The 24,987-nt window shown below is 61.5% G+C and overlaps 3 protein-coding genes across 5 annotated transcripts in view; 1 reads left to right on the forward strand and 2 right to left on the reverse strand.

The window, feature by feature from the left end:
- The window catches only part of KIF1A (kinesin family member 1A), a 37,905-nt gene extending 28,958 nt beyond the window's left edge, over positions 1 to 8,947 (reverse strand). For both annotated transcript variants that reach the window (XM_069865305.1, XM_069865304.1), the window contains exons 1-12: positions 8,775 to 8,947; positions 4,137 to 4,213; positions 3,863 to 4,042; positions 3,335 to 3,400; positions 3,016 to 3,194; positions 2,590 to 2,701; positions 2,209 to 2,286; positions 1,435 to 1,500; positions 1,143 to 1,160; positions 701 to 776; positions 521 to 599; positions 159 to 301 (exon numbers count right to left, since the gene is read on the reverse strand). In XM_069865305.1, the coding sequence (XP_069721406.1) occupies positions 159 to 301; positions 521 to 599; positions 701 to 776; positions 1,143 to 1,160; positions 1,435 to 1,500; positions 2,209 to 2,286; positions 2,590 to 2,701; positions 3,016 to 3,194; positions 3,335 to 3,400; positions 3,863 to 4,042; positions 4,137 to 4,213; positions 8,775 to 8,880 (1,180 nt within the window). In that variant the 5' untranslated portion in view covers positions 8,881 to 8,947. The remainder of the gene's footprint in view (positions 1 to 158; positions 302 to 520; positions 600 to 700; positions 777 to 1,142; positions 1,161 to 1,434; positions 1,501 to 2,208; positions 2,287 to 2,589; positions 2,702 to 3,015; positions 3,195 to 3,334; positions 3,401 to 3,862; positions 4,043 to 4,136; positions 4,214 to 8,774) is intronic.
- Positions 8,948 to 16,492: 7,545 nt separating this feature from the next.
- Positions 16,493 to 20,489, forward strand: AGXT (alanine--glyoxylate aminotransferase). 2 transcript variants are annotated; one of them, XM_069864605.1, is made up of 11 exons: positions 16,493 to 16,787; positions 16,897 to 17,089; positions 17,333 to 17,397; positions 17,476 to 17,576; positions 18,561 to 18,631; positions 18,944 to 19,028; positions 19,213 to 19,308; positions 19,502 to 19,571; positions 19,661 to 19,756; positions 19,924 to 20,052; positions 20,363 to 20,489. In XM_069864605.1, the coding sequence occupies exons 1-11, from the start codon at positions 16,548 to 16,550 to the stop codon at positions 20,468 to 20,470; spliced, it is 1,254 nt and encodes a 417-aa protein (XP_069720706.1). In that variant the 5' UTR covers positions 16,493 to 16,547; the 3' UTR covers positions 20,471 to 20,489. The 2 variants fall into 2 exon arrangements, with proteins under 2 accessions (XP_069720706.1, XP_069720707.1); XM_069864606.1 differs by having other exon boundaries at positions 19,927 to 20,052.
- A 502-nt stretch (positions 20,490 to 20,991) lies between these two features.
- MAB21L4 (mab-21 like 4) lies at positions 20,992 to 24,987 on the reverse strand. The gene is made up of 5 exons (XM_069865277.1): positions 24,817 to 24,987; positions 23,510 to 23,732; positions 22,190 to 22,343; positions 21,376 to 21,732; positions 20,992 to 21,186 (listed from the first exon to the last, which is right to left on the reverse strand). The coding sequence occupies exons 1-5, from the start codon at positions 24,923 to 24,925 to the stop codon at positions 21,094 to 21,096; spliced, it is 936 nt and encodes a 311-aa protein (XP_069721378.1). The 5' UTR covers positions 24,926 to 24,987; the 3' UTR covers positions 20,992 to 21,093.

Raw genomic sequence — 24,987 nt, forward strand, 5'->3', positions numbered from 1 at the left:
CGCACACGGCGGGGCTCGCTGGAGGCGTCCTGCCCACGCTTGAGCAGCACGACGCCGTCAGGTGATCCCAGGCGAGCGGGACGCAGGGATCTGTGGGGCCAGCAGCCCTGCGGGCACGGGGACCCCAGCCCGGCTGCAGAGCACCGCGTGCTACCTACTGTCAATGATGTCCCCGAGGCCCTGGGCGTAGAGGAGGTCACGCAGGCGCGCCACTTCATCCTTCAGCTCTCGGATGAGCTTATTGTTGGGGTCCTCGTTGATGACGGCGTTGCAGCGGATCTGCTTGGCACGGTCGGCGTACCTGGGGACAGGCAGCAGGGTTGCTGCCGAGCCCCAGCAGCCAGCGATGCTTTGGGGGATCCCAGCGCCCAGGACAACCTTTTACCCTCTTGCCTGAGGTTGGAGGGTTCTCCCGCGACACCCCCCAGCCGGTGATGCCGCAGAGGTGAGGAAAGCGTGTGGCAGTGCCCAGGTTTCAGAGAGCCCCCCCTCCCTGCCCACTGTAGGACCTTCTTCCTACCTGAGGGTGCTGAGGGTCTCGTCGTAGTTGATGTCGGCTGGGCTGAGAGCAGCGACCATGGCTGTCCTGGAGTTGCCCCCTATCCAGAGAGATTCACTCGCATCAGGGCGCTGCTGGCCCCCCCGCCAGCCGGACCCTCCGCCCCGTGGCCGTTCCCGTAGCTCCCACCCGTGTCCTTACCCAGGTTCTCCCGCAGCAGCCAGGTCAGCACCGAGTCCCGGTAGGGGATGAAATCCGTCTTCTTCTTCTTTTTGTTCTGAGGGATGGAAAGTGGAGGGAGGGGCAGTCAGGCTGCCTGCTCTCTCCAAAGGGCAGACGGCTGGTCCCCAGCCGTGGAGACTCGCAGGAGGATGGATGGCTCTGCCCAGACACCGTGATCTCAAGTAGCTCCACAGGTCCTGCCTGTGAAATGCCTGGCTTGGGCTGGGCTGGGTGTTTAACCCCAGGAACTGAGATCCACAGGGTGAGGAGGGGAGTGAGGATGCTCAGGGCTCTGCCAGCCCCGAGGTGAAATGTGGCTTAGGTCTCAGCAGAGCCTCCCCCCAAAACACCCTGCAACCCACTCCCAGCAACCTGCGCTAAAAACCAAGCCCAGCTTCCCCAGTCCAGCCAGGACACCTACCTTGTTCGGCCCCGAATCCTGCAAAGAAAGCAGAGAGACAGTTTCAGTGAGCTGCTCCCCTCCTCAGTACCCACCACAGCTCCAAGTCTGCGTGTCCCTCAAGCAGAGAGAGGTGGAGAAGGCACGGAGGTCCCCATGGAGACAGCCCCGTCCCCAGCCCAGCTCATCCCAGCCCTAGGGAGAGCTTGGGATGTATCTGCCCAACCTTTGGAGCCGGGATGCTCCAAACCTCATCGCTGAGCCCACCCCTGCTGAGCTGAGCCCATTCTCCGACGGTGCCACCACTACCTACCATTTCAGCCAGCGCGGAGATGACTTTCCCCAGCGTGGTCAAGGACTTGTTGATGTTTGCTCCTTCCTGGTGAGGAGAGGAAAGACGCAAACGCTCAGGCCCCATTGTAGAGTGGTGCTAGAGCCCAGTGCCCCGGGAGGATGGGCAAGTCCCAGTGGGCAAAGAGCAGCTGGTCTTACTGGGTAACCGGCACCTCCCAGCTGGGACTCATGGACCCCGGTGGAATTGGTCCTGGGCAGCTTTCAAACAAAACCCCATCAAGGGTTTTGACCTGAGATGGAAGGGACTCACAAGGACCATCGAGTTCAGCTCCTGTCCCTGTACAGGACACCCCAACATATGCACTGAGGGCTGAGGGCATTGGCCAAACCCTTCTGGAATATTGTTAGGCTATGACTGCTTCCCTGGGAGCTGTTCCAGGGCTCCACCACCCTCTGGGGGAAGAACCTTCTCTAAGGTCCAACCTAACCCAATGGCATCTTCCTGCCATTCCCTCAGGTCCTATCACTTATCACCAGAGACAAGAGATCAGCATCTGCTCCTCCTCCCCTTATGAGGAAGCTGGAAACTCTGATGAGGTCTCCTCTCAGTCTCCTCTTCTCCAGGCTGAGCAGACCCAGTGACTTCAGCTGCCCCTCATTACGGTTTCCCCTCTAAACCCTTCACCAGGGCAAGGGAAGGACCCAGGCAAGGAAAGAAGATGCCACAGCTGGGGACGAGGGGGCAGGAGGCGACCTCCCTGGGGTCAGGAGGGGACCTCACTCCAGCTCTCACCTTTAGTCTTGTGCCCTTCGCGCCAGTGGAGTCGGCTCGCTCGCTCCCTGCCAGGTCCACCAAGCTGATTTTGCTGACCTGCAGCCAGAGACGAAGCTGTCGGCCCCAGTACAGAGCCAAGGAGGGAGCAGAGACCCCTGCTCTGCAGGAGCAGGGCTAACATCCTTGAAGGTGAGGCTGAAAAGCACCAGCTGCCCAATACCCTGTCTACGGACCAGTCCCTTTGGGGACCGTGAGCCCAGCGCGTGCCTGGGACTAATCTCCATCCTGTCCCATCCCACCACCAAGCTGCACCACCTCATCCCAAGCTCTGTCTGTAGCACACAAAGCCCTTCCCAGGTCCACGTGGATTCCCCCGAGCGCCCCAGGCTCTGCTGTCACCTTCTCGGTGGTGATGTCTGTCTCGGCGTCGTGCCGCTTCTGCGTGAAGATGATGTTGAAGACAGCGTGGGAGCGGCTGCTGGTCTCGTTCATGTTAGTGGCAGCCACCGTGCTGTGGGGAGAGAAGGACAGTGTGATACTGGGCAGGGGACACTGGGGCCAGGGCTCATTTCAGGAGGAGGTACGTGATGGGAAGGCAAGTCTTGAGTACAGGAGAGGACTCTGGGAGGAGAGGAGCGTAAGTTCAGACTTTCTCCTGCTGGCTCCAGGGTGTTTTGAGAGCAGGAGGGAGATAAGGTGAAAATAAGTGGGGGGACCGCCACCTCTGGAGCAGCCAGACCGGCAAAGCAAGGAAGTTAAGCAGGACCTTCTAGAGATGTCTGCAAGCTCTCCAAACCCCAGCCATCTCCTGCTTCCTCAACTCACCGGGCCTTGTTCCCAGAGTCCATGAGGTCCTGGATGTCATTGTAGGAGGTGACGGCCAGCTTGGAAAGGTCCTCAACATATGGGCCCATAAGGGGATGCTCCCTCACCCGCAGGTTCCCCTTGTTCTTGGGGTTCAGGAGGTCCCTCACGCGCTCACAGTATATCTCCATGTAGCTCACCTAGGGCAGAGGGCACAGGCAGGGCTAGTGGCCGGCAGGACCCGGGAACGGGACCACCAAAGAGGGGTTTGCACCCCAGTGTGGCTTGCAGAGCTGAACGGGAGGCTGGAGCCAAACTAGGCAGGCAAAACGGTACCTACCTCCACGGAGTAGGACATGTTGTCATTTGTTGTGTCATTGATGCGGGAGAAGAGGTCTTCACACAGCTGTGGAGAGAAGAGCCAGCCTGCTCAGTCCCCCACCAGAAGGATGCTCCTGCCAGGGGTGCCCAGGCCACAGGAATTTCTAACTTCCCACCCCAAAAAAACAGAGGCCCTGAGTGCTGGAATGGCTTCTGGGGAGCTGGCAGAACCCCCGCTGCTGATATGGGGTCTCAGCATCCCCAGAGCCCCCCTGGTGCCCAGAAAGCAACAGCTCTTGGCAAGCACAGCTGGTGGAACCTCAGCGCTTGGACTACTGCTGCTCACAATAACCAGTCTTGTGTAGCTAGGCTGTAATTCATCTGGTTTTGGAGGCATCTGGTGTGACCCTCCTTGTCCCTCTGGTGGAGCCACGCCACGGCAGGGCCGTGATAGACCTTGGGAAAAGCTGGCTCCACTCTCACCCTGCTTCCCCTAAGGGCATCTCGCTGGGACCAGCGGAACCAGCAGGTTTTCACCAGGTGGTACCTGTGGGATGATGCCTTGCTGGTCTTTCTCCTGCTTCCCCATCATGGTGTAAGATTTCCCAGCGCCCGTCTGCCCGTAGGCGAAGATGCAGACGTTGTAGCCTTCAAAGGCGTGCTGCAGCATCTCCTCGCCGATGTCCCGGTACACTTGCTTCTGAGACGCATAGTTGATGTCTGCAGGCTGCAGGGAGGGGGTGGACGAGAAGAAATTTGGCACGGAGGACCTCCTGCTTCTCCCAAGCCCAACCCAGTGCTCCAAACCTTCTGCCACTTACCGTGGTGTGGGACCAGTAGGAATAGTCAAAGCTGAAGCTTTTTGGTGTCTCTTTGGGCTGCTTTGGGTTGAGGATAGCTAGGAGCAAACAGATGGGACATTTTTTACTGTGAGCCTGGCCCAGGTTGCCCAGAGCAGGGGTGGCTGCCCCATCCCTGGAGGGGTTCAAGGCCAGGTTGGATGGGGCTTGGAGCCCCTGATCCAGTGGGAGGTGTCCCTGCCCATGGCAGGGGTGGGACTGGTGCTCCAGCACCTGCCCGTGGGAGCTCAGAACCAGCACTGGCACAGGAGGATCACAGTTTTCCTGCACCCCACAGCTTGGGGGTTATGCCCAAAGCCACACGTGTCAGTGCTGTGGGGTGGGAGCCGCCGTGGCCCCATCGAGGCTCACCCAGGCCCCCTCCAGCTCCTGCCTCTCCTCCCCTGCGCTTTCTTTCGGGTACCCAGGCCCAGCAGAGTGATTAATGCCTCGTGTTACCCTGCCAGCAGAAACAAGAGTCTGCTTTTTCCCATCTCCTGCTGAAAAGGATGTTGCCATGGAAATTGGAGACTGCATCATTCCTCTTCCTCGCTTGCTGAGGTTTTTTTTTTGCCCCCTATAGAGCGTTTACGATGGGTTTTTTTTTCCGAAACAACAGATGCGTCAGAAGAAACCCAAACTGGCACGGTGATGGTGAGATCCAGCCATCAGCCGGGTGAGGTGACATTGAAATGACCTTGAGTGCCAGCGCAGCTCCCGTGCTCACAGCCCCAGCTGCTCCCGGCCACCGCTGGGGACAAGGGGGACATCCAGCACCGAGGCTGATGGAGCTGCCTGATGCTCCACTGCAGCCCCAAACTGCCCTGCCCGGCCTCATGTCTTCTCGGGATGCAAGGTGGGTCCTTCCCAAGCAGCTCCAGGCTTGGAGCAGCCTGCTCGCCATGGGGTGGGATGCCCCGATGCTCGGTGTTAGGATAGGAAGATTTAGATTAGATAGGAGGAAGAAATTCTTCACGATGAGAGTGGGGAGGCCCTGGCCAAGGTTGCCCCATCCGTGGAGATGTTCCAGGCCAGGTTGGATGGGGCTTGGAGCCCCTGATTCCGTGGGAGGTGTCCCTGCCCATGGCAGGGGTGGGACTGGATGGGCTTGGAGGTCCCTTCCAACCCAAACCATTCCACGATTCCATGAATATCTCCTTTCCAAGTTCCTCCTCCATTGCCACGATGGATTCCCCCCTGGGATCCACCACTTCTGGCCTGAGAGCAGCGAGGCAGGAGGGTGGGCAGCAGGGGCAGATCCAGCCCTGGCTGCGAATCTGCACCGCTCGGATGCCCCTCGCCGTGGGCAGGAGCCCAAGAGGGGCTGGGCGCTGGCTCCCTGCCGGCCTGCCCGCTGGAGGAAGCGTGACTCAGATGCTCCAGATGCCTCCAGCATCCCGGGTAGACTCATTACCGAAGCCAGAGCTGCTGTCGTAGGAGAAAGGGCTGGGAAGTGACATCTCCGTAGCAACTGCCCATCCTGCAGCTGCAAACGGGGACCTGGAGGTCCCTGCTGAGATCCAGACCTTTCTAGGCAGCCACGAGCCCTCCTCGCCCCTGTCGGCGCTGGGCTGGGGAGCTGAGGGGGTGTGGAGGGCACAGAAGAAGTCCAGTGGAACATCTCCAGTGGCTCCTGTGGTTGCCCTGGCCTCCTGGTTCTTGGCTCGGGTCTGTCTCTGCCCTGCGGAGGTGACCCTTGCCGGGGCGTACAGGAGCATCGCCCCCCAGAAAATGAGAGCAGCGGGGGCAAAGGCAGGAGTGAGTGGGATGGGGCTGCAGGAGGCACATGGGGCTGCAGGAGGAGGCTGTTCTGCAGCCCAGTGCCAGCCCACGCCGGGCACGGGGCGGAGGAGCAGCCGGGGACGGCACCGAGTGGCTCCGGGAGTCCCAGCTGCAGCCGCCCAGCTGGCCTGGCAGGCCAGAGACTGGGGTGACTGGGACACGCTGGAAGCAATAGGTTTCCCATCCCTGAGCTAAAATGTCCCTCCCACGCTCCTTTCATTCCCGTGGATTTGCCCCCACATGGCTGGATGCTGCTGATGGTTTTTTTCCCCTCCTGTGATCAGGCATCCAAGGGCTTTTGCAAAGCTGCTGCAAAAGATTCCTGCTCTGGCCAAAGGGGATTAAAACGGGTGGTGAAAGGGGTGGGGGTGGGATAGAGCCACGAGGGAGAGGAGGAAAATGCAGAGATGACCCTCATCATCCCCCTGAAGAGCCAGCAGCGTGGCAGAGCGCAGCGAGAGGGCAAGCGCTGAGCAGGATAAAAGCCAAGACCCACAGGAGACCAAATAATCAGCGTATTTTAAAGCCTGTGGAAGCAAAGCTCTGGCCAGAGAATATTAATGGCCTTGCAGGATTAAAGCCGGGGTCCCCTCCTTGCCATCCCCGTAGAAGCTGCCAGGAGAGGGGCTGGGGGGGTTGGTGCCCGTGGCCCCGTAGAGGGGGGGACGCCGTGGGGACAAAGCGGCAGCGCTGGCCACAGCACAGCAAGACAAAGGCACCACAGCAATAAGGTTTTTTTTGGGGGGGAAGGATGGCAGAGAAGGGCTGACCCCTTCCTGCCCCGGTCCCTGCAGCCCTGGCTGGGGCTTTGTGAATTAAAACCTGCCCTGCCCCTACATACAGGGCTCTCTGCAAATAATCCCAGGAGCCTGCCCTTACCCGCCACAACACACTTATTTATGGCTCCAGGGAGACCCCACAGCAGCTTCCAGGTGTCCCTGCCCATGGCACGGGGTGGAACTGGATGGGCTTTGTGGTCCCTTCCCACTCATGATTACGATTCCCTGCACGGAGCCGGGGGGCTGAGCCAGCCCCACTTTGCACTGGGGAACAACCAGCACTGCTGGCATCCTCCTGCCTCCCCCAGCTGGCAGGAGCCGCAGGCACCAGAGCCCACTGGCGCCTGCCCCCAGCCCCCAGACTGAGGGGATTAGCGGAGAGTTTGTCCATTCATGGAGAAAAACCTCACAGTCAGCAAAGGGCTGGCCCCTCCGCCTGCCCACAGCCCCCCCGGCACAGGCAGGGGCTGGGGGCACGGCCAGGGGGGTGCGGACAGGGCACAGGGGCATCACTGGCCAAACACGGTGCGAGGGAGGATGCCTGATGCCCCTGATGCCCTTGACCCAGGCTGGGGCGCAGCGGTTCCCTCCCATCCATCAGGTGGGATGCAGGGATGCAGGTCAGGGCACACAAGCAGCTCCTGCTGGACCAGAAAGCCTCGCCACGAGGGGAGCAGCCCCGCATCCCAGGCAGACGGAGCATCTCTACACAACCAGGAGACCCCAAGTAGGATGCCGGAGACCAGAAGATGCTGCCCCACAGCCCCCCTATTCCTGCTCCCCTGGTCTAGGGCGAGCGGGGAGCTCGTTGGGGCGACGGAGCCGCCCTGCACCTTTGGGTGCCCCTCTCCCTCTCGCTAGGGTTGTCATGGCAGCACCACGGGGGTGGCTGGCGCCGCTGTTTCACCCACCAGCGCCGGTGACGCAGGAAGCCCCGGGCAGGCACGCAGGGAGGGAGGGAGTTATTTTAGACACGGTCCCATCTGGAGGCTTCCAGAGCCAAAGAGGAGGGATTCGGCCACCTTTCCCACCCTGTACTCCCAGCAGCCGTTATTTAAAGAGGGGTGAATGCCAGACGGGCTTCTGATGGGACTGCTGGCCCCCCTGCTACATCTCCCCTCTCCAAGCACGTCCTTCCCGCGGCAGAGCCCCCTCCTGTCCCTCTGTCCTGCAGGTGCTGCAGCTCCAAGCGCTGCAGATGCAGGGATGGGTCTCGGCTCACTGCAACATACCCAGCTTGGCTCCTACGCTCCAGCAGGTGACTACGGGCTGGGCACCTTGGGTCCCACGTCTGCACCCTGGCATTTCCAGGCTTTTCTGATTTTTCCTTCCCCTTCGCCTGGTGGGGGATGCTGCCCCGTTCAGTACCATTGGAACCCAAGGGCTTGGTGCCACCGAAACCCGAGGGCTTGGTGCCACTGAAACCCAAGGGCTTGGTGCCACCGAAACCCGAGGGCTTGGTGCCATCGGAAGCCAAGGGCTTGGTGCCATCGGAAGCCAAGGGCTTGGTGCCATCGGAAGCCAAGGGCTTGGTGCCACCGATACCCAAGGGCTTGGTGCCATCGGAACCCAAGGGCTTGGTGCCACTGAAACCCAAGGGCTTGGTACCACTGAAACCCAAGGGCTTGATGCCACCGGAACCCAAGGGCTTGGTGCCACCGGAACCCAAGGGCTTGGTGCCACTGAAACCCAAGGGCTTGGTGCCACCGAAACCCAAGGGCTTGGTGCCACCGAAACCCAAGGGCTTGGTGCCATCAGAAGCCAAGGGCTTGGTGCCACCAGAACCCGAGGGCTTGGTGCCACCAGAACCCGAGGGCTTGGTGCCACCGGAACCCGAGGGCTTGGTGCCACATAGACCCCACCACTGCTGTTTCAACGGAAGGATGGCTTTTCCCCATGGGAAAGGTGATTTTCCCTGCCTCCCAACTCCCTCCTCCAAACGACGCCGGGTGCCGTGGGCACCAAAGATCCTGGCAGTGCCCACTGCTGCATCCAGGCACCGGGTTGTTCTCCCTGGGCAGCCCCCAACGCCTTCCCAAACCCCAACACGGACACTCACTCGTGGTGCTTCCTGACATCTGGATGATGCATTTCGATTCCCGGCTCATCTCCCGGGAGTTGAAGGGCCGGACTCGCACCGCCACCTTCACGGAGGCTCCCGCCATCGCGCCGGCCGGTGCGGGGTCCTTCTAGCAGGGATCAGGGACCGTCCTGCACGGAGGGAAGAGAAGGCAGTGAGGAAAGCTTGCACCCCAATCCCCTTCTTATAGCTGTGTCCGCAAAATGACTGGAAAGCCTCACGCAACGAATCCTCCTGGGAATGCTGGTTTGCCTCTACGTGAGAGACGCCTAATCCGGGTGCCTTTTGCCTCTCCCTTGAACGTCGGGTTGAGTTGCAGGGCACATCCCTACCCTTCCCCCAGGGCAGCCCCCAGCGCCTCCATCACCCTGCAGCATCGCCCCGTGGGTGCTCACGCAGGGTACGCGGCTACGTAGGCGCCGTCAACCCCGCTGTGATCCCCGAGGAGCGGGTTTTCCAGCCCAAGGTGCCACCAGCACCGAGCGGGTCACCCTGCATCGCAAGCAAACGCTGCCCATCACCCGAGCCTCCCGCCTCAGCCTCCTGCCTCCGCTCCAGCCCCAGCAGAGCAGGGACTGGGCAGCAGCACCGGGTGGAGGAGGGGAGGGAAACCATGGCATTAGCGTCAAGAAAGGAGGCGGCTGTGGAACAACCGCTGGTATTTGCCTCCCATTCAGCTCAGAGCAAGAGCAGAAGCGCGGCGTCAGCAGCAGCAGCACCAGCCAGCGAGCCGGTGGCGAGCGCTGAAACTTCCAGCTCCCGATCATTTTTCCACTCCTTTTGCTACTAAATTATTCATCACAAACCTCACGAGACAGAACAAACAAGTCTTCTCCCGGAGAAGCCGCTCGACTCGGCGCTGGTGTCCAGGCTCCTACAGTCGGTCCCACCTCCCCCCAGTTAATCACTGGCCAGAAAATGATGCTGGGCTCCTTCCTTTGACCACTGGGTCCTTCAGGATCAGCCCTGGTAGAATTAATTCCTGCCTTCTACCTCCTCTCCTGACCAGCCCAGCTCTCTGGGCTCCCCGTGCCGAGCCTTGCGGTGCACGAGGAGCATCCCAAGCACGGGGACTCCTGCAGGAGTGTTTGCAAATCCCCCAGGGTTTGTTGACCCTGGTCTTTGCCAGCAGGATGCTCGCTCTGGGATGGAAGGCGATGAGGAGCGAGCAACCGCACAGCTCTGGTTACACAGACCACAACCTGAAGGAAGCAGAGCAGTAAGGATGGGTAAAGACGCGTTTTCCCACAGTGGAAATGAAAAATACAGACAAATTTGTGGAAAAGAAGGAATAAAAAAAAAAAAAAGGAGAAAAAAAAATAAATCCACATAATGGAAAGCGCCCCAAGAGAAAGGGGACGGCTTTAAAACTAACTGAGGTTTGACAGCTCCGGTTTCATTTCCCAAGAGGGTGCGAGAAAAACCAACGTATGCTCTGCCCGAAGGCAGGGATGCTCATGGCGCAGTGGAAAACACTGTGGCCAGAAGGTATTATAAGTTCAACGTTGTCTTTCAAAACAGTTTTGCCTGTTTTAAAAGCAACCCTGCTCCCCCAGCAGCAGGAGAACCAATCCCCTCCCATTCGAGTTCCAAACCCTCTGCTCAGAGCCCCACTGCGACGGCTCCGGAGCTCCCGCTGTGCTCCGCCAGCGATCACACCCTTAAATCCCACCAGCTCCAGAGTTCAAGCACTTGGGCTCAGCCTTCTTGAGCGCAGATAATTTTAAGCAGGTGCCACATTCCAAAGGGTCTCTGCTCTCCCCACTCGGCCACCGCCTCACGCGGAGGAGAAAGGACAAATTAAACACAACTCCCTGCTAAAGGGGAATAAAAAAAGTTGGGTTTCCCATGAAACAATGGGATATATTCCCAGGCGGAAGGGCTGCATCCTCATGATGCCATCAGCTCGAGCTGCTCTGTTGGAGCGACTCCAGAGGAGGCCATGGAGATGGCTCCAAGGGCTGGAGCATCTCTGCTATGAGGACAGGCTGAGAGAGTTGGGGTTGTTCAGCCTGGAGAAGAGAAGCCTCAAGGGAGACCTTAGAGCAGCTTCCAGTATGGAAAGGGGCTCCAGGAAAGCTGGGGAGGGGCTCTGGATCAGGGAGGGCAGGGATGGGATGAGGGGAACAGTTTTCAGCTGAAAGAAGGGAGATGGAGATGAGATCTTAGGAAGAAATTTTTTTCTGTGAGGGTGGGGAGGCCCTGGCCCAGGCTGCCCAGAGCAGGGGTGGCTGCCCCATCCCTGGAGGGGTTCAAGGCCAGGCTGGATGGGGCTTGGAGCCCCTGATCCAGTGGGAGGTGTCCCTGCCCATGGCAGGGGTGGGACTGGGTGGGCTTTGAGGTCCCTTCCAACCCAAACATTCCATGACCTGTTGCTGGATGAAACCCTGCACAGCACCCAACAACTGCCCATGTCAAACACCTCCTACGGCTCCTCCACCGCCAGGACAGCTCTCTTCCTGCTGCTTTGTGGTCTCTCCGAGTTCTTGGGCTACCCAGAGATGGGTTGGTCCCCAGGATCTCATTGTGGCACAGCCCTTAGCAAGAGCCCCCAGCACAGCACACCCAGCAGGGACCCCATCAGCACTGGGACTCACCATGGGCAGCGTCCGACGCTGACCTTGCTCCCTGCACCATTGCCATCACGGTCCCCTCCAGCCCTACCACTTCTGACCATGAACCTCTGGTTTCTCCTTCATCCTACTTTTCTGGGCACCTCGTCTTGCGCCATTGGTGGCTCCTTGCCCTCCTCTGCTGGCGGTGCCCACTCCTCCCCGCGCCGGTAGCCCCCAGCCCACCCTTGCTGGCCGTGAGAAGCCTCCTCCTCCTCCTCGCCATTGGGACCTTTCCTCTCCCCCTGCCATCCCGATGCCCACACCCTGGCGAATTCCCAGCGAGCCGCCTGGCTCACCTCGCCCAGCGGTGCGGGCTCCTCTCCCTGCCAGCGTCTCCTGCTGCAGAGCCGCGAGCTCGGCTCCATTTTCTCTCTCCATCCATTTCCTTCAGCCAGCAACGCGCCACGTCCCTCTCGGGTCCCACCTCTGCCACAGCAGCACAAGGAGCATCCTTGCACGGCCAGTTGAAGAGAACCCCTTTGGGGGTCCCAGCTCCTTCCCTCGACTCTTATTCTCCCAGCTGGGCCACGGGGAGGAATTCAGCCCACGGAGAGGAATTCAGGGAGAAATTCAGCCCCCGTAACGTGGCAGCATCCCAGCCAGCAGCGGCATCGCTGCCCGCAGGGGCTCGGCATCCCTCAGGGAGAGGGGACACTGCAGCTCTCGGGGCAGGAGCTCCCCCAGGGCAGCAGGGTGGCTCCAGCCCAGCCAGCTCGCTCTGCTCGGGGACAACCAGGCAGCCACCAGCCTGTTTAATCTGCCATCGAGAGAAATTCGATAAGCCGTTATCAGCCTCTGGCTGGGAGCGAGCCAGCGCGGCGGCCACACGCCCCGCTTACTCCCTGGGGCCACCCCCATGCGAGGGAGGTGGGAGAGGGGGGCAGAAGAATCCTTAGGGGGCAGAAGAACCCTTTGGGGTCCCCTCCAGACCTGCCCCCCAGCTCTGTGGGGCAGCTCGTTCCCCTCACCCTGCACAGCCGGCCGGGATCGCCCATCCCTACCAGCCCTCGGTGGCGAGCGAAAGGCCTGGAGAGCGGTGATTAACTGGATCAGCTGAGATTAATTGGGTAGAGATTAGCTAACGAGTGCTCTCTTAAGTCTGAGGGCTACCGCCTGGCAGCCCTCCTGCTGCTGTTGAGAGGTGACCAGTGGGATGGGGAGCGTCATCCCCGGGTGTCACCTGCAGCAAACCCTATGGACTTGAGGTCCCCTGGGCGCTGACTGATGCTACCATGGGGCAGCAGGGCCAGGATGCCTCGTTCCATGGGCTCCTTCATTCCATGGGCTCCCTCACCAGGGCCACAGGCACCTCTGGGAGACGCAGAGCAGCCTGCGCGAAGGAAAATCCAAGGCGAGTTTCTCCTTTTGTCTCCTCGCATCCCCACATCACCGCGGTGGCGAGGGCGGGTTGGAACTGGATGAGCTTTAAGGTCCCTTCCAACCCAACCCAATCCACGATTCCCCGATCTGGTCGCGTCTCCCGAGCTGTGGGGCTCAGCCACCGATGGGTTTCGTTGGAACGAGTCCTGCGCCCGTCCTTGGGGTCCCCAGCTCCCTCTGGGGACAAGGGGCCAGCAGGGGACGCGGGGGCAGCTGGCTGGGATGACGCAGCACGGCGGGAGCCTGGCGGCTGCTCCCTGCTCGCCTCCCGCCCCGCGCAGGGCAAGGGGCCGTGACGGTGCAGTTTTCCCAGGAGCAGCACCTGCGGGTGGGGAAGCAGCCTGGAGGACAACCCAGGGCAGGGGCAGGTGCCCCTCCAACCCCAGCCTGAAATCCAGCCCCCTCCGGCTTCCCCAGTGCCATCCTGGGCACCCTGCCCTGTGCCTCCTCACCTCCCACCCAGCCCAGGGTGGGACGATGCCGCTCCAGGGCAGCGTTTGAAGCCCCCTGAGGATTCCAATGCGGATTATATTTGCAGGAGCAAATTTAAGGCCGAGGAGGAAGGGTTTGGCTGGCGGATGAGGGGTTTTGCTCGCCACCAGCCCTGCCGCAGAGGCGACTCACCTCACGCTTCGTCACCCGCTCTCTCCATCCTCTCCTCTGCACGCAAGAGCTCAGAGAGGGGGGGAAAAGCCGCATAGAAAAGACATTGAGCTCGGGCAGCAGGGGGGATGCCAGGTTGGGACTTGGCCCTGGGGTTTGGGGGGGTCCAGCTCCAGCCACACGCAGGGAAGGGGGCGATGGTGGCAGCATCGGTGCCAGCGCCAGCCGCCACCACCCAGACAAGATGGAGGGCAGCGGCAGCGCGGGGGGACGGCAGAGCCCCCCAGCCCCCCAGCTGTACCCCGGCGGGGTCTGCTGCCCCCTCCCAGCCCACCAGCCGAGGGGCTGATCCCAGCGCTGCGCCACAAGGGAGGTTGTGGGGTGGTGACGGGGATGCTCGGCTGGCTCCATGTCCTCCCCAGAGCCCTGAGCATGAGGAGGAGGTGGAAGAAGAGGAATACAATAGGGCAGCTGCAGGGCTGCTCTTGGCAGCCAGGGTGGCCAAACGTGGGGCTCGGCATCACCCCAGGAGCACCTGCTCATCCCGCTTGGCCTGCGGTGACACGGCAGCTCTCGCCCCGCGGCTGGCACGGACAAGGTCAACTGCAGCCACTCGTCCTTGCGGGGCAAGAAGAGCCTTGGCTCGGTGGCACCTTCGCCAAAAAGAGCAAAAGGCACAGAGTCCCAGCCGGTGGCACCCACCGCCCCCTCCGAGCCGTTGACTCTGGAGCGGAATGATGGCGCACGATGGCTTCGTGGCCAACGCCACCATCGCCGCGGTGGGTGAAAAGGGGGTCTGCGAGCCTCTCCCATCACCTGCAGGGATGCACCCTCCTCCCTCCTTACCCAGAGCTGCAGAGGCATCGCTCCATCCCTGGAAAGCTCCCCCCCGCAGTGGGATCCTTCTGGAAGCCAGGGCGGCTCCCCCACCCGCTGGGGACCCTCGGGAACCCACCCGGGAGGGGTAAAAGGGGCAGCATCACGAAATCATCCCCCAAGCTGGGTTAGATTTTATTTTTTCCCCCCCTACCTGTGCCCGGTTCGGCTCAGCCGCTGGCGGGGGGGGCTGGCATGGGCTCTGCCGGTGCCGGTGCCGGTGCGGGCGGTGGCAGCAGCTCCTCCCCTGCGGTCCCCGCCCCTCGAATCGGTTGGGGGGGGGATGAGCGGAGAAAGAGAGAGAGAAAGGACGAGGAGGAGCTGGGCTGGGGGGGGGGGGGACCACACGGGACCAAGGATGGAGCGGTGACGTCAGCGCATCCCACCCCCTCCCCATCATCATCACCCTCCTCCTCCTCCTTCTTCTTCCAACCCCCCTCCCTGCTTTCCACGCTGCGGAATCGCCGCAAGGGCGCGGGGATGGGCGGTGCTCATGTTGCCTGGCAACCGTTGCCTAGCAACCGTTGCCTAGCAACCGTTATCCCACCCCCATCTTCAGCATCTCTGGGCGTGGTACCCCCTTTGCGGCTGCCACCGGGTTGGGGGACGGGGTCGGGGGACGGAGAGGGGGCTTAGCCCCCTCTCCGTCCCCCAACCCCTAGCAGCCACCTCCAGAGCTTCTCCACTTCTCCAAGCCTCCGAGTCCCCCACCCGCAGGCTCCCCGTCCATCTGTGCCGCTGAATTTCCGCTCAGAAAGAAGCTTATGGCCTCCCTGCCAGATGTTTCCAGCAGCGCGTCCTCCTCCAGGCCACGCATCTCCTCTGCCTCTCCCCGAATCTCCCTAGAGGAGCAGCTGAGAGGTCTTTGTTCGTCCCTGCTCGCGTCTCCAGGTTCTTCTGCTGGTGCTTCAGTAGTGCCACAAGCTTCCAGCAGCGATGCTGGTGGTGGGGAGTCCCCTCAGATGGAGGAACACAGGATGAGGGGACATCAGCACATCATCCAGACTTCTTATCCTCATTTTAATAGATGATGACTGGACAGAAGTCCACAGACTTAGTATGGTTTCCATCATCCATGTGATAACAGCCACACCAGCTCTCAGCTCCTGATGACCCTCATAGAATCACCAGGTTGGAAAAGACCCATCAGATCATCGAGTCCAACCATTCCAATCTAATCCATGTCCCTCAGCACCTCGTCCACCTGTCCCTTAAACCCCTCCAGGGAAGGGGACTCAACCCCCTCCCTGGGCAGCCTCTGCCACTGCCCAATGACCTTTTCTGTGAAATATTTTTTCCTGATGTCCAGCCTGAACCTCCCCTGGCGGAGCTTGAGGCCATTCCCTCTCATCCTGTCCCCTGTCCCTTGGGAGAAGAGCCCAGCTCCCTCCTCTCCACAACCTCCTTTCAGGGAGTTGGAGAGAGCAATGAGGTCTCCCCTCAGCCTCCTCTTCTCCAGGCTAAACATCCCCAAGCTCTCTCAGCCTTTCCTCATCAGGCAGCCTGCACAGAATTGCTCTCACCTGGCTCCAACCCAAAGCTTTGCTCAGAGTGGCTCTTGGTCCCCTGACAGCTCCTTAGTGTTTTGGATCTTGGATAGCGGAGAACGTGCCAGAGGATGGGCACAATATGATGGACTGTGGGCACGTGTGGAGGGTGAAGGGCACAGCTTGTTGAACAGGAACGGGTGGCCTGTGGCATCATCGGGATGTTCTGAGTTGCCCACAAGCCAGGTTGAACCCACAGGTCCCAGCTCGCTGCGGCAGAGACTGCGGCTGCGTCCCACCCCCCAGTTCTGCCCCTGGGCAAACCACCCGACTGGGCAGCCTCTTCCAGCCTCTGCTGCGAGGCAGGTCCTTGGTCAAGGAGATCTGGTCAACAGTGCTTTGTGCTGCTGGAGGAGTCGTGACTGTGGTGGCTGTGCCAGACCTGGCCCAGAGCAACCATCCCATGGCCCAGGAGCTGCTTGCCCAGGAGCAGGGATCCCACCTGCTGGAATGATGTTGGGAGCCATCAACCACAGCGTCCTGGTGGCCATGTGGAAGGCGTCCACACGCGTGCTTGCCAGTCCCAGAGGCTGGTGCGCGTGGGTAGCAACACCCCCCAAGCACCAGCAAGGTGGGACATCCCCAAAATGAGCTGGCTGAGACAGCGGGGATGGCACTGGTGGCACATTAACTGGACAAGGAGGCGGTCGGGGGCAGAGTCCGGGCTGGCGGGGGGAGCACCGAGTGCCAGGGTCAGGGTCCACGGCGGCGGTGGACGCTGCTGGCCCGGGATGCTGGGTGCTGCACGGGCAGCCTCCACTGCTGCTCTCCTCCGGCCCCAGCTCTTGGAGATGGCGAAGCGTGCCGTGGCCACCAGCCTGCTCCGTGTCCCCCCACCCCAGGAGCTGCTGCGGCCCCTAGCTGTGCCGGACAGGCTCCTGCTGGGACCAGGACCCAGTAACGTGCCGCCCCGCGTCCTGGCCGCAGGCGGCCGGCAGCTCCTGGGCCACATGCACCCTGAGGTGCTGCAGGTGAGCTGCCCCAACCCCACCTTCCTCCCTTCTTCTCCCTCAGCCCCCACGAGGGGCTGGGACAACGCGGAGGGCGACAGCGGTGCCGCTCGGTCCCCTGCTGCCTCAGGTGATGGATGAGATCAAGGCGGGCATCCAGTACGCCTTCCAGACGCACAACCGGTTGACCCTGGCGCTCAGCGGCACCGGCCACTGCGCCATGGAGGCCGCGCTGCTCAACCTGCTGGAGCGCGGCGACTCGGCGCTGGTGGCCGTCAACGGCATCTGGGGACAACGTGCTGCCGACATCGCCAGGAGGCTGGGTACGCGGGGACAGACGGTGACACTGGGGGTCTCAGCAGTGACCGGTGTTACGGCTTCTGCAGCTGGAGAGCACTCTGGGGTTTCTCCAGAGTGATGTCCCTCCGTTTGCCGTGGTTTCTGGCTTTTCCACCGGGCAAATCCGCGGCAGGGCAGACCCTGGCCCTGATTCCCCCACGGAGCAGCTGGCTGCCTGGTGGGAAGCATGGCCAACCCTCCCTCTTCTCTGCTCCAATCCTCCCCAGGAGCCAACGTCCACGAGCTGCTGAAGCCCCCAGGCGAGTACTTCACCCTGCAGGACATCCAGGAGGTGAGTGCCAGCTGTGGTGCAGGGCAGTGGGCGCAAGCCAGCCCCAGGGATGGTCACCTTCTCCTCTTTTCCATGCAGGGTCTGGCGCGGCACAAGCCCTCGGTGCTCTTCATCACCCACGGCGAGTCCTCCACAGGGGTGCTGCAGCCGCTGGATGGGCTGGGCCAGCTGTGTCACCGGTCAGTGCGTGGTGGCCACCCAAGGTTGCCATCGGGGATTGGGACACGGGGATTTACAGGCCCCTCTCCTCTGGCTCTGTTGTCCTGGAAGTGGTTGGTGCCGGTGAGACACATGGCCTTGGGGAGACCAGGATGCTGGGGCTGGAGGAAGAGGTTCATGAGGATCAACGAGGCCAAGTGAAAGGGCTTGTACCTGGGTCGGGGCAACCTGCTGTTTCAATACAAGCTGGGGGACAATGTGATTGGGAGCAGCCCTGAGGAGAAGGACTTGGGGTGCTGGGGGAGGAGAAGCTCAACACGAGCCGGCAATGTGCACTCACAGCCCAGAAACTAACCGTGTCCTGGGCTGCATCCAGAGCCGTGGGACCAGCAGGGAGGGCAGGGGATTCTCCCCCTCTGCTCTGCTCTGAGAGACCCACCTGGAGCCCTGGGTCCAGTTCTGGAGTCCCAAACATAAGAAATGGAACTGTTGGAATGAGTCCAGAGGAGGCCATGGAGATAATCTGAGGGCTGGAGCATCTCTGCTGCGGGGACAGGCTGAGAGAGATGGGGTTGTTCAGCCTGGAGAAGAGAAGGCTGCGGGGAGACCTTAGAGCAGCTTCCAGTGCTGAAAGGGGGTCCAGGAAAGCTGGGGAGGGGCTTTTTGCAAGGACCTGTAGTGATAGGACAAGTGGGAATGGCTTTGAACTGGAAGGGGGAAGATTAGGATTAGACATTAGGAAGAAATTCTTCACGCTGAGGGTGGGGAGGTCCTGGTCCAGGCTGCCCAGAGCAGGGGTGGCTGCCCCATCCCTGGAGGGCTTCAAGGCCAGGTTGGATGGGGCTTGGAGCCCCTGGGACAGTGGGAGGTGTCCCTGCCCATGGCAGGGGTGGGACTGGATGGGCTTTGGGGTCCCTTCCAACCCAAACCGTTCTATGGTTCTGTGAAAAGCGATGGCAAGAGGAGGTGGTGGGAACAGCAGGCTGAGCTCTGTTCTCCCCCAGGCACGGCTGCCTGCTGCTCGTGGATGCGGTGGCATCGCTTGGAGGAGCCCCCATCTTCATGGACCAGCAGGGTAACACCCGCAGGGCCACCACGTCATCCAGGAGATGAGGGGACTTCAAGCCCATGCCAGGAAGGGAGGGCGGTGGGATCAGCCCCATCACCCATGATTCGGGCAAGCAGCCCTAGAAACTGGTCCCCCTGCGGCCAGAGTGTCTGTTCCCCTCAGGGGACCAGCAGCAGCTCCAGGGTGACCCCCAAAGCTGCCCACTAAGTGGGGCGTGCAGCGTGTGTCACCTGCTGCTTGCAGGCTGGGTTGGAGGGGCTCAGAGTGACTCCGCCGGGAGTCCCCGGTCCCTAAGGAGCTGCCTTCCCTCTTGGGCAGAGATTGACGTGCTGTACTCGGGGTCCCAGAAAGTCCTCAACGCCCCCCCTGGCAGTGCCCCCATCTCATTCAGCGACAGAGCCAGGTAAGGGCAGCCCCATCCCACCGGGGGAAGGCGAGGGGCCTGGGGAGAGGCTGTCACCCCCCTACACCTGCTCTGCGGGTACCCAGGTGGTGATGGGGGCTGGAGCCAAGCTCGGTGCCCACTTTTGACCCCACCCTGGAGCTGGATTTGTTGAAGTTTGGCTCTCAGCACTTTGCTTTGCCAGGGAGAAGATGCAGAAGAGGAAGACGCAGCCCCTGTCCTTCTACCTGGACATGAGCTGGCTGGCAAACTACTGGGGCTGCGATGCCGAGCCGCGCAGGTGAGGGCAAGCTGCTCCAGGACAGCCCTCGCCGCGCCTCGGGGCGTCCTTGCCCTGCCTCCCGGTCACAAAGTAGCCTTGGGGGGCTTTGCATCCTCTCTGTGCTGAGTGCACGAGAGAGAGGTCACCACACCGCAGCCCCGCACACCTGAAGATGGATCGGACCCACCTGGGTGCCCCTTGGGTTTTGCAGGTACCATCACACGGCACCGATCAACAGCTTCTTCAGCCTGCGGGAGGGCTTGGCCGTGCTGGCAGAGCGGGTGAGCGGCACCGGGCGGGCAGGGGGAGCGCTGGGTGCAGGAGGGACCCCACCTCCAGCAGGGATCTTCTCCCTCCTCTCTGCCCGCAGGGTCTGGAGAGCTCGTGGGAGCGACACGGGGCCAACTGCAGCCAACTGTGCCAGGGGCTGCGCGACCTGGGGCTGGAGCTCTTTGTGAAGGAGGAGGTGGGCGCGAGGCGAGGCCAGCACCATGGCGCAAGGGCAGCGTGAGGATACGGCCTGTGCGCCTGCGGACGCTGGAGATGAAGCTCTCCCCCTAGTGATGCTCTCTCCTCGCAGGCTGCCAGGCTCTCCAGGAGCTGCAGCTTTCACCCGGTTTCTCTCTTCCCCAGAAGGCGAGACTTCCCACCATCACCACTGTCAAGGTGCCCGAGGGTTACGACTGGAAGGAGATCACAGCCTTCCTGATGGACAAACACGCCATCGAGATCGCGGGGGGGCTGGGACCCACGGCGGGCAAGGTGGGCACCGTCCTCCCATCCCACCAACCGCGGCTGCAGCCACGTCCACCCACGGCTCCTCGAGGAACCGGTGCTCTGGGGCTGCAACCGCACGGCTGGATGCTCCCAATTGCCTGCAGCACTGCCCAGCGGCTCCGAACCACAATCAAATGAAGAGCCAAGAAATAATAATTAGCAGGGCGACACGTCTTTAGAGGAAGCGTGTGTTACAGAGGGAGTCGTGCCCATGCACCTGGCTCCCTGCTCTCTGGGAGATGGGGTCGTGAAGGTGGGCACCGCGGGTCACGCTGTCCTTTCTTTCTCCCCCCAGGTCCTGCGCATCGGCCTCATGGGCTGCAACTCAACCAGGCGCAACGTGGACCGCGTGCTGCACGCCCTGCGTGAGGCCCTCAGGAGCTGCCGCCGCAGCCGGCTCTGAGCGCCCCTGCCCAGGGGGGTCTGGAGAAGGCGGTGTGGCTCAGCTCCCCTCCCCGGCTGCAGGCACAGGGGCTCCATCACCTCCCTGGGGCGCGGGCAGGACGCGCTGCGGCACCCAACAACCCAAGCCAGAGTGGGAAGGAGACGCTGGAAGAGGGGGGGATGTAGAGGTGAAGGCTGCAGCTCAGCAGACGTGTGATGTGGCTCACAAACCTCTTCTCTCAGTCCCCCACATAGGGTCTCTCCTCACCCTGTCAGCCTGCCCCCTCCCCCAGATTCTCCCTTTCCTCTGGCACCAGGGCACGGCAGCCCCGCTTCAAGCTGGCACAAGGGCTGGATGCAGGCTCTGAGCGCGGGTCCCTTTGCCTCCCACCACCATCCCCCTCACTGTCCCTGCAGCAGAGCCCAGCACACCAGCCGTTCCCCTAAAATTAGGTGTCCTGGGACAAAACGCTCCCCTCGGCTGAGCTGCGGGGCTGTGCGTCCCCATCCCGCTGCCACCGACCCGCGCTCGCCCCCCAGTTCCACCTGCCCTCAATAAAGTGACATCCCAGCGTGCTGCTCCCTGGCCGTTCAGCTCGCCTTGCACCTCGAGAGTTTTGAGATGCCTGCTTGGGGCCCCACTCAGCTCTGCTGCGGGATTTCTCGCTGGATCTCGGAAAGGAGCTGGGTCATCGCCGAGCGGCGTGTGCTGTCCTGGATCCTGTACACCTGGAACTGAGCAGAGGCAGGTGGGGTCACTCCCCGCTCCTCTCGAGCCCCAGAACTGCCACCCTCTGTGGGGGGGAGTCGGACAACGCGCAGGAGGCAAATTCCAGCACATGCCAAGCTGCCCAGGACAGGTGAATTCTGGCACTGCCACACTCTGCCGAGCGAGAGCAGCCCGGGGGCTCTGCTCCCAGTTACCTGGCTGAGTAGGATGTCGAAGTAGGCTGTGTCCCAGTAGCACCCGTCCTCAGCGGGGAGCTGCAGCAGGGCTCGCGTGCCGGGCTCTCCCTGCCAGCCCCCAGTTGGTACTGGGGGGCCAAAATGGAAGCGGAGGAAGCGCCGGGGGTTCCAGGCGAAGCTCTCCACCTTACAGAAGAGGGAGGCGAGGTCTGAGGCGTCTCCTTGGAAAAGATTCTCCTCTGGGTGCAGGAAATGGGGCAGGCGGCGCGTGGCCAGGCAGCGGAGGAGAACCACCACAAGTCGGTAGACGGATCCCTCCAGGTCCTGCCAGTCCTCTGGGGAGGGGAAGAGCTCTGTGCTCCACAGCAGCACCATCTGAGGGGAGGGAGAGGAGGATGAAGCGCTCCCCATCCCCTCTCCCACCCTGGTCCCAGCTCCCCCGCTCCCCCATCCCCTCTCCCAAACCCCTCTAACCACGGCTGGTGGAGAACACCAGCAGATCCTTTTTTTTTTTTTGAAGGACAGCTGCACACTGTGCGTTTTTTATCAAAAAAGGCACATTGGCACGGAGCTCCAGCTCTCAGCGTGTTTCAGGCTGGAGGTTGCTGGGTCAATCCCACAAATGCCTTTTGCTTGCCAAGAAGAAGGACCAAACCCCTCTCACCACGGCTGGGGGAGAACACCCTTTCCATGGGGTTGTACATCCCACAGCGCTGCTGGCACCTGGGCTTGGTACTTGGGGTCTTCTTCCCGCAGTGACTTGGTGCTGGGGGGCAGGAGAGCAGCCCTGGCTCTACCTGCCTGAAAAGTCCCACCAGCAGAACCCACTTACCTTCAGGTGGTTGAAGGTGAGACCACCTTTCCCATCCTCCTCTCCCCAGTCCTGGCTGCGGAGCTGGTCGAGCAGGCGCAGGCTGTCCAGGCGAGGTCCTTTCAGTGTGTCCACTGCCTGGAGCAGCTTCAGGATGGGGATGTGAGTGGAGGATCTGTTGCGAGAAAGAGGGGTCTGGTGAGAGGGAAGAGGGAGACCTTCCTCCTCCCAAGCGGGGTGATGATACTCGCAGTGACCTGACATGAAGAGGGGTCCCTCCTGGCCACCCCCACGGCCCTGGGTGTGCAGCATCCCCCCCCCCAGCACCCGTTACTGGCACGAGGAACCCAGGAGGGTTGCACCATGATGGGAATGCTGCTGAGCAGGAGGGACAAGAGGGAGGGCGAGGTGGGGTTGTGCTCCCCTGTGTGCACAGAGGGAGATGGATTGGACCCAAGGAGAGGTCAAACATCCAGCTGGACCACATTGTACCTATTATTCTCCCTCTATACTCGGCACTGGGGAGACCGCTCCTCGAATCCTGGGGTCAGTTCTGGGCCCCTCACCACAAGAAGGATGTTGAGGCTCTGGAGCGAGTCCAGAGAAGAGCAACGAAGCTGGTGAAGGGGCTGGAGAACAGGCCTGATGAGGAACGGCTGAGAGAGCTGGGGGTGTTTAGCCTGGAGAAGAGGAGGCTGAGGGGAGACCTCATTGCTCTCTCCAACTCCCTGAAAGGAGGTTGTGGAGAGGAGGGAGCTGGGCTCTTCTCCCAAGGGACACGGGACAGGACGAGAGGGAATGGCCTCAAGCTCCGCCAGGGGAGGGTCAGGCTGGACATTAGGAAAAAATTCTTCACAGAAAGGGTGATTGGTCCCTGGCAGAGGCTGCCCAGGGAGGTGGTTGAGTCCCCTTCCCTGGAGGGGTTTAAGGGACGGGTGGACGAGGTGCTAAGGGACATGGTTTAGTGTTTGATAGGAATGGTTGGACTCGATGATCTGGTGGGTCTCTTCCAACCTGGTTATTCTCTGATTCTATGATTCTAAAAGAAGCCTGGTCTGGTCCAGCCAGAACCTCAGCCCCTCCTTGGGGCTGGGGAGCCGTGGTGACAGGTGTGTCCTGGGAGGCACCGCATCGCCCCGCTGCTCCTGAAGCCCAGGGAGGGATCCGAGAGCCACCACCCTCCGTGCGGCCAGGGTTCAGCGCCCACGAATGAGCTGGGCGACTCCTCCAGTTGCAACCCCTCCCTCTTCCCCTTGAGCTGCCTGACACGTGGCTGGGCAGCGGGTTTGGGTGTCACGAAGGGGTGACCCATGGGCTGGGTCACCTCGCTGAGCTGCTCACCTCCAGCAGTGCGGAGAGGCAGGGATGAAGTGAGCCTCCTCCGTGGCCTTCCGAAGGCTGCCTTCAGGGAAACCCCTGTCACCCTGCCGCCCCTTGAGCCGCAGCGGCTCCTGGTATCGCCTCACCACGGGGACGATGTCAAAGCGGACGGTCTTCCAGCCACCGCGGATGAGCAGCGAGAGCTCCATGGCATCTTCCTGCAGGTTTTCAGCGCTGAGGTCACCTGGATGCAGAGGGTTTGGCTGCGGCGAGGTGGTTTCCGCAGCCGGTCCCGCAGGCTGAACCGGGTGTGTGCCGCAACACCCATGGGCACGTCCCGCCTCGCTCGACTCATCCCTTTCCAATGCTGTGGTTTGGCTGCTGTTCCCCGGTGAAAGCCGTTCTCCAAACCCCGCTGGGGTGGTTTTCGGGAAGGAACATCGCTCCAGCGGGGCTCAGAGCCAGCCTGGTGGGTGTGGGCATGGCAGGAAGCCCCGAGCAGCTGAACGGGCCGTGCTGCTGGGTGCCTGAACGCTGCCAAGAAAAATAGTGTGGTCCAAGAAAAATGGACCAGGAAAGGTCTCAGGTCGTGGGGGTAAAGGGAGATGAAGGACTCTGGTTTGTTTGAGAAGAAAGAAGGAATGGTGGGCTTGCTGGGGCTGAGTTAAGACACTTTCTAGTCCTCTCGCATCCTCTTTCTGTCTGAAATTTGCTTCAAAAAGCACCTTCAGAGATGGAAATGCATGAAGAAGCTGATGGGACCCCCAAAGGCATCCCCAGAATCCCTTCTGCTCTGTGTCCTTCCCAAAGATGCTGCTCCTAGCTGCCTTCCAGTACCTGAAGGGAAGCCAGGAAAGCTGGGAGAGGCTTTTTATGAGAGACTGGAGTGATAGGACAAGGGAGAATGGCTTTAAATTGGAAGTGGGAAGGTTTAGATGAGACATTAGGAAGAAATTCTTCACGCTGAGGGTGGGGAGGCCCTGGCCCAGGTTGCCCAGAGCAGGGGTGGCTGCCCCATCCCTGGAGGGGTTCAAGGCCAGGCTGGATGGGGCTTGGAGCCCCTGATCCAGTGGGAGGTGTCCCTGCCCAGGGCAGAGGGGGTTGGAATTAGATGGTCTTTAAGGTCCCTTCCAGCCCAATCCATTCTCTGACTCTATGCCTGAGGATGGTTCTGCTGCCGTGGGATGGCAGGGAACAGTTTGCATCTCCCCTTAGTGAAGGGCAGACCCTGTCCCAGCACATGGGAGGCTGCTGGCTCGCTCGTGCCCCCGGGATGTCCACCCCAGCCCGTCTGCACCCAGCTGGCAGCAGCCTGCTGGCTCACGCACCTGGTTGGAGCAGGAAGCGGCGCTGGCAGCGCACGATGGCCGAAACGAGGAGCTCTTTCAGGTGCTGGAGGATTTTGCCTGGAGCCAGGCACCTCGCACCCTGCTCCATCGCTCCCACGGCGCTCGTCCAGTCCTCCAAGTCAGTCCCCGGCGAGGACACTTGCAGGTGGC

This window comes from Phaenicophaeus curvirostris, chromosome 10, assembly GCF_032191515.1.
Source record: "Phaenicophaeus curvirostris isolate KB17595 chromosome 10, BPBGC_Pcur_1.0, whole genome shotgun sequence".
Classification (NCBI taxonomy): domain Eukaryota; kingdom Metazoa; phylum Chordata; class Aves; order Cuculiformes; family Cuculidae; genus Phaenicophaeus; species Phaenicophaeus curvirostris.